The 13,468-nt window shown below is 39.9% G+C and overlaps 1 protein-coding gene across 12 annotated transcripts in view; it reads right to left on the reverse strand.

Annotated features, from left to right (window-relative positions):
• nrxn3b (neurexin 3b) overlaps positions 1-13,468 on the reverse strand; it is a 181,692-nt gene that overhangs the window by 106,482 nt on the left and 61,742 nt on the right. For 9 of the 12 annotated variants that reach the window (XM_089022743.1, XM_089022745.1, XM_089022742.1 and 6 more), the window contains 6 exons: positions 12,071-12,454; positions 4,187-4,390; positions 2,438-2,464; positions 1,148-1,267; positions 943-1,055; positions 241-509 (listed from right to left, as the gene is read on the reverse strand). In XM_089022743.1, the coding sequence (XP_088878869.1) occupies positions 241-509; positions 943-1,055; positions 1,148-1,267; positions 2,438-2,464; positions 4,187-4,390; positions 12,071-12,454 (1,117 nt within the window). The remainder of the gene's footprint in view (positions 1-240; positions 510-942; positions 1,056-1,147; positions 1,268-2,437; positions 2,465-4,186; positions 4,391-12,070; positions 12,455-13,468) is intronic. The other 3 variants (XM_089022744.1, XM_089022740.1, XM_089022749.1) reach the window with 1 other exon arrangement.

Here is a 13,468-nt window from a genome sequence, read left to right on the forward strand (position 1 = left end):
CACAGCAATCGACTGTGTGATGGCACCAGAGGGGGGATTTGCAAGTCATTTAGCCTCTGAGTCTCTATTCAACATTTTGAATGGATTTCAACTTACGACCATTTTGACTTACAACCGTTCGGTCGGAACAGAACTCGGTCGTAAGTCGGATCTTACCTGTGTAAGGCTCACTCCCAAAAAAATTGAAGGCATTTTAGGTGCGCCTTATAGTGCAGAAAATACGGACTCTGTTGTGCTCACCCTTTGACCAGTTCGACGGCAATAAAATCGCTTCCGTCGCCGCTGTTAAAAAGGATGAATCCATCGGGCGAAGTGGTCTTGAATTGAAAGAAAAGGTGCATGGTGGTGTACGCCTGCAGGGTGGCCAGGCCCAGGTAGCTTCCCTTGGTCTTGAACGTCACCGGGTCGGCGATGATGAAGCGCATGCCGAAACGGGCGTTGAGTTCGCAGAAGTCGATGTCGCCGTTTTTGCACATGTCGATGTACTGCATGCCGTTGAATTTGAGGGCCTGAGGTGGGCAGTGTGATGTAGAAACGTCAATGTTGTCAAACTCATTTTTTGCAACAGACCACATTGTAGTTTCCTATCGGGGCCGTTATGAATTTAGGGAAGCCATTACAATGTTTCATTCCCTCCACATTTACATCTAGAGTGCACAACAAATTAATGAAAAACTAGTTTTCAGATTTGAATTAAAAAATAATTGTGGTTTGCATGGGACAATTTGAAATTTGGTTTCGGACTTTAGCAATCATCAAGGAATTTTTGAAGTTTGATTTGCCTTTGAGGGCCGAATGAAATGGTGTGGCGGGCCAGATTTGGCCCCCGGGTCTCGACTTTGACACCACCATGTTCTACTCTGACCTACCCAAAACAAATAATACTAAAAATAAAAATGGCTTTCACCTCAATGAATTGTTTTAAGGAATTGGACTTTCTACCTGGAGGTGTCCGATAAACGACGAAGGCGCAGAGGACACAAAGCGCCTCTCAGTGAGGATGCCTGTCTCCACGTTGTTGAATTCTAGACGGGTGTGATCGCCTGCCATCTGGCCTAGAATTTGAAGAAGCAAGCGCAAAAAAATGCTCAAAGTTCCATCGGGTGAGAACTCTGCGTGACAATCAGACAAAAAAAATACAAAATACCTTCAGCCATGTCGTCATCCACAATAAGTTGAATGTTTTTACCGCGCCGGATGACTCGCACTGAGTGCCAGTCGTTGTCGTTGAGCTTTTGTCCAGCATAGAGAGCCTCGGGACCTTTGCCTGAAGAGGATCGGTAGTTAGTCACAGGGTAAGGGAACCCGGTGGGGGTTGCATCAGTCAAATTATAAGCGACTGATTATCAATCCAATGAATAATTAATCATGAAAGCAGCCGGGGGGTCGAAGGGACAATCGGATCACTGAACGTTAGAGGGAGCGCTTGTACCGCGATAAGAATTCACCGAAGCTTGCAACTTAAGATCTCACACACAGATGTGTACATTTGGTGGGTCTAATAATCGACGCTGGAATTAGAATGATGGCTGGATTGGACTAAATAATGAGACGTCGATTGAGTAAAATTATCGGTGGTCCCTTTTTTTCTCGACCGTGATGGGTTTTGGGTGGTTTGAATGAAAAAGGCACCAAAAATGGTGCTGACATGTTTAAAATAAAATAAAATAAAATAAAATAAAATAAAATAAAATAAAAAATAATGAATATATTAAAAAATAAATTTAAGAAACCCAGAAAAATAAAGAAATAATAAATAGATAAATAAATAAAATAACTGTCGGACTAAATACAAAAATGAATAAATATATACATTAATAAATAATCAGATAAATAAATAATTATTTCGATAAAACGCCAAATAAACAAATAAATAAATAAACAACACAGACAGACAAATAAATAAATGAACAAATAAACAAAAACAAATAAATAGGCAGGCAAATAAACAAACAAACAAACAATAAATAAATAAATGGTAGAATAAATAAAAACTGAATACACAAATACATTAATAAATAGGCAAATAAACAAATAATTAAATAAATGGTCAAATAAATAAATGAATAAAGTCAGATTTTTGTCTTGAGTAACAGTATTACGCCAACTGTATTGTTTAAAAAGGGCCATTGAATGAAACAATTCATCTAGTATCAATGCAAAATCACATTCAGAGTTATTCTAATCAGCATACAGGGAACGATTAAAAAGTCATCTACCAAATTCAAGCCGTTTAAAATATAACGCTAATACTAAGTCAGATTTGCATAAATTTGATCTCCGGCTATTACTTTTCCCCCCCTCTTATCTGTGAAATCAGCCCCTCCGCCACCCTCCCTCCCGCCCGCATGCACACATCCCAGCCGTTTTGTGCACACAGCCTCTTCTAATCAAACATTTATTGAAGGAAGGCTCCAGAAGAAGAATGTTGACTTACTGGTGTTACAGTTTATCCTGACACAATCTAGATGGGGAGGGGAGAATAAGTGACAAGATGAATTTGCATCCTTCAAAGTTACAGCTGCAGACATCCAAGTGCAAGAAAAAAGCCACCTTCCGGGGACGGTCACATGATGCCAGCGGCCATTCAAATTGGTGGAAAGCCATTAGAATGATGCAACAAGCAGGATATGTCGTGGTATATTGTATAGTCTTCAAATTTGGTCACCACCTCTAATATTATAATAATATTGGAAATGTCGCAGTTTTGGCTTTGCAAGATCAGGTTTTAATAAGGTCAAATCAATATGATTGATGGTCATATTTGAATCTGGGAATATCTGCTTGAGATTTAACAGTGGCGTCAAATTCACTAACCTAGCAATCGAGGCTAACTATTGTCATCGTGATCAACAATGCAAGATAAAAAAAAAATGAATACTGTATTTATTCGAGTATAACGCGCACACGTGTGTAACGCGCACACCTAATTTAATTAAAAATCGCTATAAAATTGTATTTCACTTTTTCTCGGCTCAGACTAACGGGTAACAGTATATAAATTAAAATATGAAGACTGAATGGAAACTCTGGATATTGGTAATTGTGCAAAACAGCAATGCTTAACTCACGTTTCAAAAAAAAAGAATGTGCATAGTCTGGGTTTTTCCGAGAATCGAAACTAAAGGGCGAGAATAGCCATGAAAATTCTGCCCCCTCCTGGAAGGGATAAAGCATTAAATATATCCGGGATTTTTTTTTCCCCAGGCCTCGTTTATAACGCGCACCCAAACTTTGAGTTCTTTTTTAGGTAGAACATTTTGCGCGTTATACTCGAATACATACGGTAAATTAATTTTAAAAAACAAAACAATTTGAACTGATTGGTAGATGTCATTTGATGACAGATTCAAGAGCGTTGCACCTCGAGTGCAGGTCGAATTTCATAAAGACCCCGAGGCAGGTCATGTGCCGTCAACCGCATCAGAAAAGTGGGCGCAAACACCCTCGAGCCACGCAGCACCGACACCTTACAGAAGGCCCTTTGACGCCGCTTCAGAGGCTAGTTTGTAATGGAGGAGGGTGAACAGGACTAAAATAAAAATGGGAAGCGTATATTTTGGTTCTAATTCCAGTGCCTTTCGGGAATATTTAAAGTAAGTATGATCGATATTTGTCAGAAACGGCTAGTCTGCAGGTGCGCTAGGTGCTGTGGCATCGAGCTGTTTGTCAGGCGGGCCGCAGGCTCGGAAGGCCTTTGAAGGGGTGAGTGCCATCTTTGAGAGCAAGGCATGGAGGATGCTAACTAAACCAAGAGATTGGATGAAGATTCCAAAGAAAGAAAGAAAAAAGGAGAAAAGCAACAAACGGGTTGCAGACCAAAATGGCGGTACGAAATGTTTCCCGCAAAAAAAACAAGTAAAGAAAGAAATAGGCGACCATTCGTGAATATTTATAAAGAAAATCAAGATAAAAAAAAAAGAAAATGGCGGGTTTGGTATTATGATCTGCTGCAGATGAAAGAGTTAAGTGTTAGATTCATGAAGAGAATAATTTTCCAAAGACAAGGCCAGAAAAAAATGCAGCCCAAGCAAGTCATATAAAAAAACATGCAATTCGAACAAAACGGGTTTAGTATGTGTTAGGTCTGATTTTACCCTGCACCCAAAAAAAGCAAGACGTGAAAAAATAAACAAAGAATTTCCCCTGAAGTCACTCGACGAGAGGCAGGGACAGTATACGATACCTAAATTGACCGTCAATTTGACCCTTCCGCTGTCCAGCTCCAATCGCAAGGTGTCTGCCGATTGGCGCGACGTGGCGGCCATCAGCAGACCGAAAGCTCTTTGGGACATGAAGCGCAGCGAGACATCCTCGGCTTCCGTGTGGACCACGTTGGGGATCACCACTTTCATGTACATGCTGCCGTCATAGGACAGGATGGATGCCTCTGTAGAAGAGGAAAAAAAGTGGGGGAGTGGCATAGAGGCAAAAATAATAGTAAATTTGAATCCAAAACAAATTGCACATTATAATCAATGTAATTTTTACCAATTCGTTCCAAGTCTAGAAAAAAAAACTTTTTAGGAAGCCCTTTAACTCTTTTACAGCATCTACTATCCAGCTATCTAGCTAGCTATCTCACTATCTAGCTATTTGTTATTTATTTGCAATAATAATAATAATAATAATAATAATAATAATAATAATAATAATAATAATAATAATAATCCATTTCATTTCTAAGCACCTTTCAAAACTCTCAAGGTCACTTTACAGTCACAGGATATTTTTTTTCTGTGGGTGAGCAGCGGCAGCCACATGCGCCAGCGTTCACTCAACCCCGAAGTAACTCAAATAGATTGAAAGCTAGCTAGCTTGCGAATGGATAGCTGCGCTTTTCAAAACTCTCTAGCTGGCTGTCTGGCTAGCTATCTATTAGCTATATAACTATCTAGCAGGCTGGCTAGTTATCTAGCTAGCTAGCTATTAGCTATCTATTGGCTAGCTAGTTAGCTATTAGCTATCTATTTTTGCACATCGTCTGGCAGTGAATGAGTTCAAGTGATAGCTACCCTAAAAGTACAAGGTTTCAAATTTCAATTGTGATCAAAGACATTAATTGATGACTAATCATTTCCATGTACGATCTTACCACACTCCTCTTTTTGCCCCAGACTGTTTGGATGGGCTTCCTTTTAGCCACCAGTGCAAATCGGGCATGGGGAGTCATTTTAATTTGCACAGAAGTAATATGCTAAGCGCATTTTTCAAAACCGGAAATTTGCGCCGTTGTGGGTGTGAACACAGAAAAAAAGATATTGCCGCTGGTGCACAACCCTAACACGGCGGAATGAGAAAACTAGAGGCAAGGATGCATTTGTCGTTGTCATTTGTTTTGTGACAGCTTTGTTTCTAGCGCAGACGCACGGGATATTAAATAAAGCCGGCTACATACACGACGAATACGCTCTACCATGAAGGCGACAAGCAAATCATCCAATTGTAAAGTTGCAGCATCCATTCACACCACCCCCTCCATGACTTCTCTTTTATCATTTGGGAGACATCGATACGTGTCCCACATGCACGGTGGCAGCAGTGTTCATCATCCGGTACATGGCAAGCCAATGTCTGGCAGCTTGGGGGCTGCGCGGCGCCTCACGTGCGGCTCAGTGTGCAGAAAATTAAATCATCATCCGACTTCTTCCTCGCTGTAGCGTTCCGTTTGTCTCTTTTGCTCTAATTGCGCAAGATTTTATTCTTTTTTTTTTTTTTTTTTTGAGCGATTTTGTTCACGGCAAGTAGAAGCAATTAGAAATGACTCCGACATCATGACTATGATCCGCGAGATGATGAAACCCACGGCGAAGGTTCTAAGGCTATTCCGTTCAGTTGGGTTTAACAAGAAAAAGAGGGAAAAAAAAATCCAAGATAGAGAGGACTCGAGGTCTCTTGAATTAAAAGCGCAAAAAAATATACAGTGATACTTCGGTTTACCAACGCTATAGCTAACATACGTTTCGCCTTACGCGAGAATATAATCTTGGCATACGAACTATTTTTCGGGAAACACTTATTTATTTATTTATTTAGGTATTTATTCATTTGTTTATTTATGTATTTATTTATTTTAACACTTCACACTTTATTTTTACTCCAATTTGATGTTTACTGTAAAATATCTAGCTGACTATCTGGCTAGCTACCTAGCTAGCTATCTATTTGCTATCTATTTACTATCTATTAGCTCTCTAGCTGGCTGGTTGGCTATCTATCTGGCTATCTATTAGCTTAATAGCTATCTAGCTAGCGATCTATTTGCTATCTGTTAGCTCGCTCACTTTCTATCTATTTGAGTTACTTCAGCGTTGAGCGAACGCTGGCGCGTGTGGCTGCCGCTACTCACCCAAAGAAAAACTTATCTTGTGACTGTAAATTGACCTTGAGAGTTTTGAAAGGCGCTTAAAAATTAAATGTATTATTATTATTATGTTTTCATTTTACAGTTTTATGTCTAAATTGTGCCGCATGGGTGTTTAGGATCAACGAGAAGGACAACAAAAAAAAGGCTCATTTCGAAATATATATGTTATAACATTTTCAGCCCCTTTTCCTGAATAAGTTTGCTGTTCAAGTATGCCTGACAGGGGCGGGAACCTATTTCCGTATGCACCGAAAAGCACACAATGACCTCCAAACATCTCCAGGGTTTTCCAAGGCTCTTGGTGAGAATGCTGACAAAATAATTACATCAGTTGGCCACTCAAAGGTCTTTCACCGGGTGTTTCATTGTCCAGCTGTGCCATTTCTTAAGGGGATTGTGGCTATTTTATTTTTTCGACTTTCAGGGCAAGTGAAATTCTTCGTATCAACAAACGCTAATCCAAATTTACAAACCTATAAAAATACAAAAAAAAAACTATTTAGGTTACACGACAAGCCAAAACGACAATTCAAGGTTAAGATGAAGCGGGATTAAAAGTATTCTTCCCCGCGTGCTTCAAATACACTCACGAGAACATCCACAAGCGGCGGCGATGTTGTGGCGTCAATATGAGGCAGTAAGCGGTTTTGTGCGGCAGACATATTGAATAGGCTTTACATGGGGATGAGCTAAATCCGCGAAGCTTTATCAACATGTGACAGATATAATCAGCATCGGAAACAAGCCACGCAAGCGCGGTTGCCCACCCCCCCTCTTATTTGTTCCGATAATAAATATGTATATTTGCTCTATTTTAAACTGCTAACTCACTCCCGATGATGACATTAGCTTAACCTAGTCATCGGCGGTCAAATTTATTCGAAAAGGGTTCAGCGTGCCTTTGTCAGATGGATTATTCAAAGTCTAGCAGTGACTGTTTGACCTGAAACATGTTGTACAGTTTATTTCTTTAATTACAATACCATAGCACATTTATTATACATAAAATAAGGGATATTTTGTGTAGTTTAGTCAGGGTTATTTAGTAGAAAATTATGTTTTATAGGTGGCCTGGGAACGGATTATTCTCATTTTAATGGTTTCCTATGGAAAATTAGTGTTTGGAATACACACTTTTTGCCTTACACACACTTTCTGGGAACCAATAGAGTTCGTAAGCCCAGGTATCACTGCAGATAGTAAATAATGTTTAATTGAATGTTTCAGGTTGGCCAAAATCATCCGTGGAGTTGTCTGAGTAATGGCGATGTTGATGATGATGATGATGATGATGATGATTATTATTATTATTATTATTATTATTATTATTATTATTATTATTATTATTATCATAATCTTATTTATTTATTGGGGAAATAGTGAACCGTCTTCAAACTTTTTTTTTTTTAATTTATGATGACGTCAAACACCCGCAACCATGAAACAAGGCAAAGGACAAATATTGAGACTACCAACAGGGGGCAGCAGAGTATAACACAGACAGCAGCTATGAATTGCATGTGAATTCTAAAAGGGGGGGGGGGGGGGGAGTAAATGATACTAAGACCAATGAAACGAATACAAATAGCTTTTTTTTGAATGTTATTATTAAAAAGAGCAAAAGGTCAAGTGTTGACAGTCCCTTTCTCCTCGAAATAGTAAAAAAAAAAAAAAAATCACACAGAAGCAAGAAAGGGGCAAAGTTTCAAAGCGTGTTCATGCTCTGGTGTGTTCCCCATCTTTCATTCCAAATTCGGTATGAGGAAGAACCACAATGACAATGTGGGTTTACGTAACCTCGCGGCGCTCCGAAGCGCACATTTAATTGCAAATGTGGATTAGGGAGCCTAATGTGCCAAGTGGCGTAAAAACGGCAACGAGAAGATCTTTAAACGCAACTGAGTGTGTTTTTCTCCTGGGTGAACACTTTCAAGCAAACCCCCTAAAAGTGTCTCGGATGTATTTCCAACCTTTGAAGCCGTTACAGTGATTCCTCGGTTTACGAACCTCTTGGCTTACGAACTTTTCGGTTCATGAACATTAAATTTATGAACATTTTACCTTGGCATACAAACTTTTTTCGTACACGGAGCTGCCTCAATGAGTGATGTGTTGTTCGTGAACGAGCCCATTCTTTTCACAACAAAATGGCAGCTGACTGTTTTTGTCCTCTATTACACGCCCCCAGTCTTCGGTTCAAGCCAAGCGATTGGTCAAGAACGCAGCTGTGACGGGAGGTGGTTTAAACATTAAAGAGACAGGCAGACGACAGTGAGAGAGTTTCAACTTTGATAGCTCAAGGGCAGAGTGTAGACTGCAAGGTTAAAATATCCCATCAATCAGGCTCCACAAACAACCCGCACAAGCCATCAGTACACTTGATGCAAAAAGCTATCAACACAGCTAAAGAGAACACAATTAATGAGGAACTAGATAAAATGAGGGATCATTCCTCAAGATGATGAAAGAAGAAGGCGACGTTCCTCATCAAGTGTTTAATGCTGACGAGCCATCAACGACCCTCACAAAGGTAAATAAAAGGACTTTATTATACAGTACAGTTTAATTCTTTAATTATAATACCATACAACATTTATTGTACATAAAATAAGGTATATTTTGTGTAGTCTTAAGGCTTATTTAGTAGGAAATGATGTTTTATGGGGACCTGGGAACTGATTATTCTCATTTTAATGGTTTCCTATGGGAGATTAATTTTTGGGATACACATTTCTCGCCTTACACACTCTGTCCGGGAACCAATTAAGTTTGTAAGCCAAGGTATCACTATATTTTGTTTTATTTTTATTTTTTTTCAGATTTTTCATCAGCCTCCACGTCAACATTAGCCCAACTTGGGCTTGCGTTCAATAAATGTTGGTTGTGGAGTTGCCCAAGTTGCTTTTTTTGGCAGCTGGCATGGAAATGATGAATGTCAGCGCACCGTCATTCTATTACCTGGCACTGAAGGCTTAAAAAAACGGATTTTGAGTGACAGACAACTTAAATGTCCTCTCAAGGAGAAGAGATGAGATATTTTTCTCCACCATTTTTATTTTTTAGGGGCATTTCTCCAGCCGGCCGGCGTTTGCAGAAATGGAATTCAATCTCCATGTCCTTCAATCAAGTATTTCTCTATACTGCAATTGGCGAAGGGAGGGGAAAAAGATGGCCAAAGAAGGACAAAATCATTTCAAGGTAGACAAAAAAAAGGCGTTTCTCCGGCCTCTGAAGACGCCTTGGAAAATGTGCGACATGTTCGATAATGGGGAAGATAAGAAAGTCATTATTCCGCCCAATTCAATGATTATTCAATGGCGGCTAGCCGATAAGCGTTACAAGACAAATGGAACGAAGCAGAGAGTGGAGGCTACACAAGAAGGGGATTTTTAAATGGTTGAAATTGGGAATGGGGGGGGGGGGGGGTTGTCAAAGCGGCACAATTCACGCACGTTAAAAATTGAAGTTAAAGGACAACTCCGGACAAGTTGTGTCCATAATTTGTAAAATGGCTTCAAATGACTTCTACTGAGCGTATTTTACAAAGATTCCACCGCGTATAGCTATATTTTACGTTTTAAGACGCGCGCTGAATATTCCGGAAGTCTTGTTTTTGAGTTTGTGACGAGTCCTCACGTTACGTCACTGAAGGAACGCCCCTGACCGAAAAAAAGGACACATTGTAGCAGTCCTTCCATCACGTCAATGCATTTTGCTGTACTTGTTTGGTCTGAAAACTTCGTGTAGCACCAAAAAGAGGCAGAAGAGGGCGACAAAGCTCCGTGTAAGGAATTAATCAGCTGATTAATTAAACGGGCTGATTAATTCCTTACACGGAGCTTTGTCGCCATTTTCTGCCTTTTTTTGGTGCTACATTTCCCGCCCCCAGATACCTCAAAATGGCACGGAATAAATTCTTTAATCGATTGCAAACTTGTATGCTTTCCTCTTCAGAACTATTTTAATCATATTCATAACTGGATGTGTAACAAGAAAGCATATTCCCTGAATCTGAAGCCATTGTTTTGATTCTCCAGCAAGGCAAGACGTCTTGGGGTGACACCACGAACAAGGGGGCGGGACCTTCTGAAACTGGCCACTTCCGATTTCTTTTTTTTTTTTGCAATTTCAGCACACTTTAAGTCATCAACCGTTTTACAACTGAGTATTTAGGACTGATTATCCCATCAAATAATGCACAGTGTATTAGAAATACGTTGTTGTTCATCTCTGTCGGCGGACATTTTGTCTTGTCCTCACCGAACCCGCTACGTCAATTTGTACGAACTAATTCAGCATTTATCAATTGTACTTTTTAGTGTATGTACACTTTACCAAAGAAGCATCGCCAAGTGCTACACGACAGCTAGATTCCACCATGTTTTGACTGCAATCTCTCTCTCTCTCTTTCTCTCACCCTCACAAAACACACACACATATTTTCACCCACGCACCTCTGCCTCTGTCTTGTCTACTTTAAGCCACCCCATGAGACCCGACAGCAACAATGATCAGAGGTGTGCCTCGGTGGCAGGAGAACAGATGTAACCTCGGCGGGCGAGAGAGCCGTTGTTTGCTCATAATAGGTGTAAACACTCAGCGCTTGTACGAAGGGGTTCGCGTTGCTACAAATTTGTTTGTTGCTAAATGTAGGCAAAAAAAAAACAACAAGAAAACAGATGAAGTGCGAGTAAATAAAATGCAAAAAAATAAAAAATGCATTTGCGGTTTAGACTAAAATCTTGTAAAGAGCACGTTACGTCAGCATATTTTTAGTCATATCAAAGAAATATTGCTTGTGAGTCTGATAAAAATGTAACTTTTTGACACTTTATCGGTGTAATCCACTTAAATGTGGAGCGCTTTTGCTCTTGAGGAATTGACATTGAGAAGAGAGGCGTATGAGGAACTGCCGCAGCTTGGAATCGAAGCGGATTTACGTCGTGTATTAACATTGTATGAAAAAATCTATTTTCGTCAATGGATGCTACAGCTTCGTGTTTGCTTTCAACAATTCGCTTGTAATAATTAGCAGACGTGCACATTTCACCATGACGTCCCTGATCCACTGGTGAAAAGGACGCTTTTGATCCTTTTTCATCTAGACCTTTTCCATGCAACAAAGAGGGTGCAAAAGGTGCTTAAAATTGAATGGCGGTCTGTGTCTTTAACATTGTGTCACATTATTTGTTAGCATTATTATTATTTGTTATTTAGTTTTTTGTTGTTGCTGTTTTTGATTTCAATATGGCGCCGTTGCACTTATTATTGTTATCTTTAAAGTACAGGAGGTTAAGATTGTAATATCTCCGCGGAGTACTCTAATTGGATTGGCCACATTTTTTTTATTTTTTATTTTTTCAATAGCTAGCGGTCAAATTCACATTTTAATATATATATAGTTTATTTCTTTAATAATAATACCATAGCACATTTATTATACATAAAGTATGGTATATTTTGTGTCGTTTTAAGGCTTAGAAAATTAGAAAGTAGAAAATTATGTTTTATGGGGACCTGGGAACGGATTATTCTCATTTTAATGGTTTTCTATGGGAAATTAATTTTTGGGATGAATACTTTTCGCCTATCCCACTGTCTGAGAACCAATTAAGTTCGTAAGCCAAGTTATCACTGTACTTTTAACAGCACCAACGTTGACACGACTGTTTTAGGGTTATCAGAACCGAAAATTAGACTGACCTCTTTCACAAGTGCTGCCCCAGAAACTGGTCGCCACGCAGTCGCAAATGAAGCGGTTCCAGCCTTCCTTGCACAGTCCGCTGTTCTTGCACGGGTTGCTGTCGCACTGTTTCCCCGTCATTTTACCACAGGAAGACTTGATGCCCGTAGCGTTCCGCGAGGCGGCCATCTGTCGGATATCTTTGCTGCGTCCGTCGATGAAAAGATCCCGGATGCAGCCCACGTAGCCGTAGTTGAGCATGGCGGTCCACAGCTCGGTGGGGAGGACAAAACCCGCACGGTTGTCGGGGAGACCACCTAGATAAAGATCCCCCTCCAGGTCTAAGATCTCATTTTCTCCACTGGCTGTGAAAGGTGTCCGGCGGCTGTTTACGGAGATGATGCCTAGAGGAAGATAGATTCATCATTAAAGATGACGCAAACGCTACAATAAAAGGTTCAAACTCTCCAGAGTTACCCGCATAACGCGGAGATTGCATTGGCTTGGAAGCTTAAGGCAACGAAAGTTACAAACACCTTTTCTCCTTTTCTCTAATGGAATTGTTGTTAAATACTTTGCGCGTAGTTGACCGTCTGCTATGATCTGAAAGCTTGCATATGGACAAATGGACCCCCCCCCCCCGGAGAGGATTTCGATTTATTGTTGCAATAAATCAGGAAACAAAGTTAACACGGTAAAAAAAAAAAAGTGTTGTGGTTTTTACGCGGATGTGATGCAAACACAAGATGTGTTGTTTGAGCTGCTCTCGAACATTGTGGCGATGTAGTGATGCCATAAGAGACAGACAATTTATTTGTGTGGTTTTTGTCTGGGTATTTGTATCAAAGTCGTACTGTACAGCGGGATACAATAGTGCTACTAGTCACAAATGGTAAATATTTTAAGATAATACAAAAAACTGAATATTTCAACAAAAATTGGATTAAAGTTGGGTTTTCACCGGGTATTTGCTGCTAGTTATGACTATTGTACATATTTGGACGGTTCAACAAAAAGTGGCAGTATTTGATCAAAGTCATACTGTGCCATCGTCTACAATAATGCTGCTAGTCACAAATACGGTATTTGTAAGGAACGCCAAAAATGGGACAGTTCAACAAAAATTCTAATATCGATGGCTTTTCTCCGGGTATTTCGATCAAAGTCGTATAGTGCCTTCGTCTACAATAATGCTGCTAGTCACAAATACGGTAAATATTGGTAAGGAAAAAAAACAGCACACTTCAACAAAAATTGTAATAAAGGTGGCTTTTCTCCGGGTATTTGGATCACAGTCGTATGGTGTTGCAGTTTACAATAATACATGGAGTCACGAATAAGGTAAATATTTGTATGGGGGGGAAAAAACAGCACAGTTCAACAAAAAGTGTAATTACAGGTGGCTTTTCTCCGGGTAT

Source organism: Hippocampus bargibanti, linkage group LG19 (genome assembly GCF_051943395.1).
Source record: "Hippocampus bargibanti isolate YZ-2025 linkage group LG19, ASM5194339v1, whole genome shotgun sequence".
Classification (NCBI taxonomy): Eukaryota; Metazoa; Chordata; class Actinopteri; order Syngnathiformes; family Syngnathidae; genus Hippocampus; species Hippocampus bargibanti.